This window comes from Hyposmocoma kahamanoa, unplaced genomic scaffold (genome assembly GCF_003589595.1).
Source record: "Hyposmocoma kahamanoa isolate Upper Pololo Valley unplaced genomic scaffold, ASM358959v1 185, whole genome shotgun sequence".
Classification (NCBI taxonomy): domain Eukaryota; kingdom Metazoa; phylum Arthropoda; class Insecta; order Lepidoptera; family Cosmopterigidae; genus Hyposmocoma; species Hyposmocoma kahamanoa.
The window spans coordinates 685,582-694,567 of NW_020653715.1; the positions used below are offsets into that span (position 1 = coordinate 685,582).

At 34.2% G+C, this 8,986-nt stretch overlaps 2 protein-coding genes across 2 annotated transcripts in view; one reads left to right on the forward strand and one right to left on the reverse strand.

The window, feature by feature from the left end:
• Positions 1 to 2,240: 2,240 nt before the first annotated feature.
• On the forward strand, positions 2,241 to 6,971 carry LOC113226253 (60S acidic ribosomal protein P2). Its single transcript, XM_026458815.1, has 5 exons — positions 2,241 to 2,255; positions 3,053 to 3,225; positions 3,680 to 3,772; positions 5,941 to 6,024; positions 6,835 to 6,971. The coding sequence occupies exons 2-4, from the start codon at positions 3,054 to 3,056 to the stop codon at positions 6,009 to 6,011; spliced, it is 336 nt and encodes a 111-aa protein (XP_026314600.1). The 5' UTR covers positions 2,241 to 2,255; position 3,053; the 3' UTR covers positions 6,012 to 6,024; positions 6,835 to 6,971.
• A 232-nt stretch (positions 6,972 to 7,203) lies between these two features.
• LOC113226246 (clavesin-1-like) overlaps positions 7,204 to 8,986 on the reverse strand; it is a 14,629-nt gene continuing 12,846 nt past the window's right edge. The window contains exons 6-7 of the mRNA XM_026458807.1: positions 8,444 to 8,660; positions 7,204 to 7,407 (exon numbers count right to left, since the gene is read on the reverse strand). Of these exons, the coding sequence (XP_026314592.1) occupies positions 7,253 to 7,407; positions 8,444 to 8,660 (372 nt within the window). The 3' untranslated portion in view covers positions 7,204 to 7,252. The remainder of the gene's footprint in view (positions 7,408 to 8,443; positions 8,661 to 8,986) is intronic.

Sequence of the window (8,986 nt, forward strand, 5' to 3'; positions counted from 1 at the left end):
AAATATATAACAATCAATGGATTGTGTGTTGTAAAAAATGACCTTCTAACTCGAAATGTGTCGACAAAGCGATATCATTCAACGATACTAATTTATTCCATCCAGAGAGCGCCGCGATCACAAATTTCACGGCTACCCAACGCGCCTTTTGACAGACATCTTTTGAAAGAATATAAAATTAACTACGACGACGGACCCTTTGTTTCACAAACATACATCAAAGGTCCTTTGATTTGAAAAATTTCATTTTTAAATTTTCGTTATTTTAATAACGTTCATATTTGCAGGTAAAAAAAAACGTTAATTTATGTAGCCTGCTTGTGTGTTATACTGTAGCGTACGCTGGTTAGATTATATTATTTTACATTTAGAACTGTATTAAAAAATAGAAGGTTATTGTCAAATGAACGTCGAGAGAGTGCTGGACAAATCTTCAATCTTCATCTTTAATTAGGATTATATTCCTCGTTTAAATATTAAATAGTACCTCTAACTACGCTATAACCACGGCTACGCTCCCACCTTCTTAGACTATGGATATTTTTTTCCATCCTCTAAAGCTCCCACAGTACCTACCTACAAATCAACTGTTGGACAAAAATTATTTAATCTAAAAATTGGCCATAATTTATACAATAGACGTTGCCATCCGAAAAAGCGCAACTTTTAATATTAACAAATCTTTATTTTCACTACCTACAAGTTTTTCACTTACATCACAAAGCTTTGCATAGACTGGTGTGTAAACAAAGAAATAGGAAAACAATTGTGAATGAATCTTGCTCCGACAAAATATATGAAAACAAAGAATGGCATTAGCAAAGAAAATAACAATATATAACAACAGAAGTGCAAGTGTGTGAGCAAAACTAGAAGCTATACGCGTATACCTACATAATATCTACCACTACTACACAATACCTGTCACAAGATGGTTTGCGAAGAAAATAATTCACGTTCAAGGATACAAAGTAAAGGAAAAGTTCCAGCTGTGTCAAAATTTCGTGAAGTGAAATAAAATAATAATATTTATTGCTTTTTTCTAAGACAAATTTCAACACGTTGGATAATTTTCTACAAAAAGGAATCATTTTCAAGCCAATCTAATTAATTTTCTGTTTCAAAATATTTGTGTACAAGAAAAAGTTAGCATGAATAAATCATTCAAATATCTTGAAAGTGAGATAACATTTGTACAAGCTGATAAATTAGTAGCTTCGCGATATCGTTGGTTATTAATGTGAGCGAATTATTCTTCTTTAATCTGATTTGTTGAATAGGTAGGTACTCAGAATTTAAGCTTATTTTCAAAAACGCAATTTTTTATTAAACCTTAATTTAACAAGAATTACAATTGAATAAATATAATTCATATTATGCCTTTAGCCGTATTGGACTTAATCACAGTAGACCAAATAGGCCTAATTATTTACAGAAATAAATAATATAATAATTATCACCATACTACGTTCAAATAGCAAAACTCTATATAGAATACCCAGATTTCTTTTACACACTTTTGTACTTGTACTTTACAATTAATCTTAAATACTGTAGAGTTTATCCTCTTTAAAATTTCAAATACCTACCTAATTTAGTTATTTATAATAGACCAATTAATTAATTTTTTTACAAGTTTTATTTCATCGTTGTAGCATCAATGCTTTTCGACTTTTTGTCACACAATCATAAAGCAGAACGTAATTCTATTGTGTTACCATTTTAGAGAAAGTTACTCTCTCTGCAAAAACAGACATCATTGACATTATTATGAAAATAAATATTAAATAGCAATTTTTTAATATCAACAGAAATCTTCGTACTTAAACAAAACATTTCGCCTTATATGAATTTGACCATATGTGTTTATTATGTTGTTAGTAAGTATACTTCTTACTAATGAATAATACCGTTGTTTTCGTATGAAAAGTGTCTGTCAGTCTTTTTTTTAATATTATTCTGTTTAGCGTAAATTACATTTTCGTAAAACATGTGGGTAACTTCAATTAATAATACCAGAAACATTCAAACTTTAAAAAAGATTTCAAAAAGTTAACATCTTGTCTCTCTTCTGTCGTTATTGGATAGTTGATATAGCATCTTGGCAATATTAATAAATTAATATTGGCAACACTAAATCTGACAGCTGAGCTGTCAAAGCTTTCCGTTTCGCTTTTCTCTTTCAGCTTGACATTACGTTCAAGGCGATCATTTTTACTTTGGCTTAACACGTTTCGTGTCATAACGACTTAAAAGTAAGTGTATTTGTTAAAATAATATTGTGAATTTATTACTTGTTGTGATCTCCATGTGTAAAAATAGATTTTGGTGAAAAACGTCAACAAAGGCGCGAGATTAACTTTGATGAAATAATGTAGTGGACAACTTAACCTAAAATCTTAACAACGCTACGGCTCTGTTTTTATATAAATCTCAACTTTACCACTTCCAAATCCTGTTTTTTGCAATAAATGCAATATCTCACGCTTTATTGTAGCATAACTTTGGATGTATTAGGTTCTCGCATAACCTCAATACGAACCAATTATGTTCAGTGCTTCGTGGAAAGTTGTTGTTTCTGTGTCCTGAATATAATATAGATCACGCGATTATAGATAGTAGATCAACAGCAGAAATATGGTCGTATAAACATTCTCCGGCCGGCGTTCTTGAGTACATGTGTCCAAAGGCGTTACGAATTCGCCTTTGCGCCCTTTATATGCTATTCTTCTAAATGTACACAAATTGTATAAAAGAAACAAAAAAACATACCTAATTCATTTTATTCGAAACTATTTTCCTTCCAAATAGCTACCACCTGTATTAATGATAGTAGTTATTCACTATATACAATCGGAATCGCGTTGTATTAAATTGCCGCAATTAATTTCAATGGTCCACTGTTCATCACTTGAGCTAGCTCTTTTTAGAAAGGTCTCTTGTGACACGACCGGCGGGGCTCAGTTCTGGTTCACAATAGTATAGTTAATGTGACCAATATGGTAAGATTAATTTCAGTTCATATTTCTTTCAAATATGCCATCCATTACAGAATGCGTTACGTGGCCGCATACCTACTGGCCGTGCTGGGCGGCAAGGCATCTCCAGCAGCAGCAGACCTTGAGAGGATCCTCAGCTCTGTCGGCATTGAAGCTGACTCTGAGAAGCTAAAAAAGGTCATTGCTGAGCTCAGCGGAAAGGACGTTGAGGAGCTCATTGCGTCTGGTATGTTTCTGCTATTACATTTTATTAGCTTACTACTTTGTTGTAATTATTGCCAATCTGGTAAATAGCTTAGTATCTTTTTCTGAATGAAAAATTGATAGCAAGAATCAAAATTGACACCATGACAATGTCCAAACAATCAACAAATGACCTGATTTTGAACTAACCAGTAAGTACCAGAGCAAAAAAAATAATTAAGGACTCTTCACCATAAAACCCTGACTAGCACCAGATTAGAATAGTAGATATTGAGGCAAACCAAGTGTCAAGTACAAAAGCACTTTTAAATATTTATATCACTAAAAGTAAACTAATGATGATCCCAAAAAATCACCATCTTTCGACTGAGCAACCATGCTGTTCATAATACATCAACTGACAAAGAAACTACTTGATCCATATAGTGTTCCACATCCTGTACACATTGCTTAACCCGTCAACTAAAACTTCGCAGGTCGCGAGAAGCTGTCGTCGATGCCAGCGGGAGGCGCCGCGGCACCTGCCGCAGCTGCCGCGCCCGTTGCTGCCGCTGCTGAAGACAAGAAAGGTAACTTATATCTAACTAAATCTACCACCCAGGAACTGCATGTAGTATTGGCACCATGGGATAGAATAATTACTGATCTCTTTTTCACATAAGTAATTTTATTGTTTCGTAATAGGATTACATTAATGTGCACTTTTATCCTATGTAGGTTTAACAGTAGGGCTAACACGACAGGGCGCAACTTGCGCGAGAGCGATATAAAGCGCGAGATACTGCTATTCCCACATCGAGATGGGACGGGGACGGGTGGGACAATGTGACACCTTTTTTCTCGAACTTCTAAGTAATTTCTCCCTAACCATTGGTTAATTAGACTTAAAATGAAAATATCATGAAGCCAGGTATGCAACTCAACAGCGACTATATATTAACATAAATTTATTACCTTATTTATACTCAAAATATTTAATTTTCTAAGTGTGACTAGTGGGACACTCACGACCTATTTGAGTTGATGGCTTCATTGCCAAGATCAAGACAAACTACTAATATTTTGTTCAGCAAGTTTTTCATATGTGATAACTTGAATGTTAAAGTCCTATTTTATATATACACTTCATTAATAACTTTGATAAATTTTAAGGCAATTAATATGTCAAGTTGTGATGGGTGAGACACGATTTTGTGACGGGTGAGACGAGTCACAATTGAAAAGACAAAATTAATAAAATTACACTGTTTAATATAAGATCCATTGTTAGTATGTTTATAATTTTTCTTGTACTAAGACATTTTAACACAAAAAACATAATGAAAGAACTGTTAAGTAAATTTGAAAAATCTGCCACATCCTTGATACAAAAGTGTCATATTAAATTTTAGTTATGTGTTAAAATGTCTTAATTATGACAAAAATTATAAAATATTTGCTTACAAATGATGGATCTACATATAAACAGTGTATTTTTTTACAATTCTATGTACTCCAATGTAACTTGTCCCACCTGTCACAAAATGTCAAGTCAAAGTTTATATTTGCAAGAATACACAAAAACACATGTTTTTCAAGATCTTATAAAAACGTATAACAGTATTCAACCTGCATTCAGGTATGCAAATTATTTAAATTAAAATTAATTTACATATGTCGTAAAATAAAATTAAAAATTAATCAGTCCTAATAAGTAAATTAATCAGTCATAATTAATGGTGTCCCAATCGTCACAATTTAACACATCAAATGTTTAAATCCAAAATTAAAGCAACTGTTACATCTAGTAAACATCGTAAAAACTCGAATCCATGAAAATACAAACATTTAGTCAAAGTGAAAATGTTTACAAGTGTGTTCCACCCATCGCTGTGACGGGTGGGACACACTCCTATTTACGTGCACAATGCCAAAATAATGACCCTTAGCATAATTTTTACTTTTACAGAAGCAAATTCAACAGATTGCTTATTTATTGGTTAAAATAAAAATGTATGTGTTTCATTGTGACGGGTGGGACTTGCAAATAGTATTTATTGAAACTTTAATAACTCCACAACACCATATATACTTCCATGCAATCACTTATCACTTTTTTAAAATTCATTTTTTTAAATTGTGTTTTCTTTGATAGTAATAACTTATTTAGAAAGGCGCACAAATAACCGCGAAAATTGTTGCTAACATTATAGGAAAAAATGCTTCTATAGACGACATCACTATGGCTGCGATCATGAAGAGAAAAAATACAATAATTGTACAATATCCGACAAATCTCATTTATTTCTACTGATTTGATTTATTGGGCGTATTCTAGTCATACAATTAAAGCCAAATTGTGTAATTTATTTTTTTAACTGCCGTGTCATTTTCGCTGGAATGACCCATCTCGCACTTTATGTAGCTCTCGCGCAAGTCGCTCCTGTCGTGCTAGCCCTACAGGTCTTCTAAGTCTTCTAATACATAAGAAGACTTACTAGTTCATTAATATCACTATTAATTAAATATTTCTCATTTTTGTTAGATTGATTTAGATTAGATGTACATTTTTCAGTTGGCTGTATTATTATAATTTCTCCATAAAATTCTGCTAGAAACTGAATGATGAATTCCAATATCACCATCTTTCGACTGAGCTCCAATGCTGTTACCACATTCTCATCTGACAACTCATTCGCTTTCATAACAATCCATGTAGTTACAATTTGTTTCCTAACACGCTGTTCTCAATTTGCAGAAGAGAAGGAGGCTAAGAAGGAAGAGTCAGAGTCTGATGATGAAGACATGGGCTTCGGTCTCTTTGATTAAGTGCATTTTACAGGTAAGCATTTTGTTAATTCATCTAAGTAATATATCTATTTACAAAAGGTATCTTACCTTAAGGAAACTTGTTTGTGAAGTACTGTTTAGTCCATCACAGGAGATAGATCACGAACAAGTCGTGCGCCTGATGGTAAGTGACACACCTGTCCATATCAGTTGCAGTGCCACTTACAGCTTTAAATCGCAATGATCTGAGGGGCACTGCCACTGCGTCTGTCACCCTGAGACATAAGTTGACAAGTCCCATGTGCCTGTAATTTCAACAGCACGCCTTACCCTTCAAAACCGGAACACAGTAAAGCTGACATTACTGCTTGGCGGCAGGAATAGGTAATATGGCAGGAGTACCCTCGATGAACTCTTTCACAGGGAGCTCTATTACTACTGAAAATACACATACTTATCTGTCGAACACACCAATTATAACAAATCTCCCATTTTGAAAATGCTGTTCAGTTGTAATTTGGTTTGGTTGACAGGCAACTCCGCAACATATTCTCTACTGAGTAGTGTAATTCCAAACTAAATTATCGTGAAAACAGCACGTTTGGACAACATTTAAAAAATTGTCAGTGCATGTAGCCGAATATTTACCATGCTCGTAGAGGTCTGCGTGGCAGACGAGCATGGGAAATGAACGAACCCGGGACCTCCAAATATGCTATTTGCCTGATGTCAAATTTCACAAAATTCTGTTTGTATCGAAAAACTTCATAAGTTTTTTTTATCAGTTTGCTACTAAACTTATTTCATAAACACCTCTACATAATTGCCCTTTTTTAAATGCAGTTTTTTTCTTTGTTCCCAGTGTATGGCGGCACACGCGGCCGTAATTCCAAAACAGTTATGGTGTAAGCGTAACCTGACCGCGACTATGTTTCTATGAAATATAGATTGCAAGAAAACTAAATTTTTTTAATTTCTTATCCTACAAAGAAACCTCGAACCAAATGGAATTCACTTTTCCCATTGTTTTGTTTATGGACATTATTATTAGACTCAATTATGTACCTGCTAGATTTTAGTATTTAATAATAACATAAGGGAGTAAATAAAATGCATATGTACATAGTCAAGACAACATATTTAATATAAACTTTTTGGTACGTACTTACATATAAAAAAAAAACAATATTAGCTGTAAAGGATGAATAAGGATGAATATTAGATGTATATACCTCCTAAAAGAATTCATTCATTCTTACAAACTTTCGTCTATTCTTACTTCAATCGAACTCTAGCTTCTTGAAGGTTCCTTCCACACTTCCGAAGAAGTCGGATATTGTCTTGGGCTTATCTGGTCGTAAGGACTCCGTCACTCGCTTCTTGTTTTCCTCTTCAAAGAAAGCCGAGCTTGCGTACAGCTTTGACAAGATCTCATCTGCAAATAAGTACAATTTTGACAAATAATACAAGTCGCTTGCAGTCTCAAGAAGAAACAAGTGCTTGTAGTTTGTGGTTAAATAGTGCCGTCGAAACAGCCTCGTTTTAAAACAGCCTTTCGTGGCTGAACGCTTACCATGCTGGTCTGCCACGCAGAGGTCCCGGGTTCGATTCCCGGGCCGGGAGAAATATTTTGTATGATCTACATTTATTTCTCATGAGTTTGGGTGTAATTTGTGGTTGTCTATATGTGTGTCCATATAACTATTCCCACCGACTTGGACACACCCATGGCACCCACGATACAGAGTTTCCCTGGTCTGGGGCAATTCTAAAAACTGAATTATTGTCATCATCATCATGTCAGCCGGAAGACGTCCACTGCTGAACATAGGCCTCCCCAAAGATTTTCAGACCAGCCGATCGGACGCGACGTGTGTGAATGTGAGACGTTGAAATGGCGGAACTAGGAAGCAGGGTAAAGCCCAATTTACTACAGGCTAAAGTAGCGCGTGTCGGTTTCCTTTTGCCATAATAACACACGCGCTGTTTGTGGAACTGTAATTTTCAGGTGTTAGTTGTATGTGTACCTAATTTCGGTGGCAATTTTTATAATTTAAATATTCCGGAATATTATAAAAATAAATCGTTTATTTTCTCCCATCATGTAATAATGAAGTATTATTTAATATTTCACGATGTTAATATTCGAATATCAAATATGTAATATAATAAAATTTGCCACCGAAATTAGTTACTCTGTTGCGCTGACAAATCTTTTAGTACTTGGTATATTATAAGACCTTGCTATAATTTGTTTGATTTTATTTGATAATAATGTGTCTATGCCTGATTGTAAACGTGGTCTTATAGAAGTATAGATTTGTTTTCAACTAAGTCTGAAATGATCCATCCAGTCGGAACACAAGACTGTTTTTTTTACACATTTTACAATAGAAGCTTGCACCTCCTACTGCCGAGCACGGGTCTCCCTGGTTATATGGTCAAAGCCACAATTGTTATTCCTTACCTACCTTTTAGAACATGAACACTTTTAAAATTCCCTCCAGACTCCTTAGGCAATTCTTCACTAGGGAAATAAGGCTGTAGAGTAGCGGACTCGGGTTGGTGTACATACAACACGTTCAGAAGCGAGTTACTCATGAACGGACGTACTATCGACATGAGTTTATCCATATAAGCTGGCGCATTCAGGTAGTGTACTCCACGAAGGTTCGCAAGGAGGGCTTCCTGGATTTTATTAATATCGATGATTAAAAATGTAACTAAAGATCGAAATAATTCAGTAATAATATCGCTCTGCTGATGCAATAGCGTATTAACTCAAAAGTAAATTTATTCAAAATAGATGATAAACGAATTACTCACTTCCCGTGAAAGATTATTATAAATTACATATAGCTTAAAATTTATTAGACATTAAAAATTTCCTACTTACCAAGTAGAAGTATATTTAAAAATAAAAGTACGTACAAAGTATATAATATAATATTTTATGCAATCGTTGCATAATGAGTAATAATAACCATATCCAATCAGGAGGCAGCGCAGCGTTT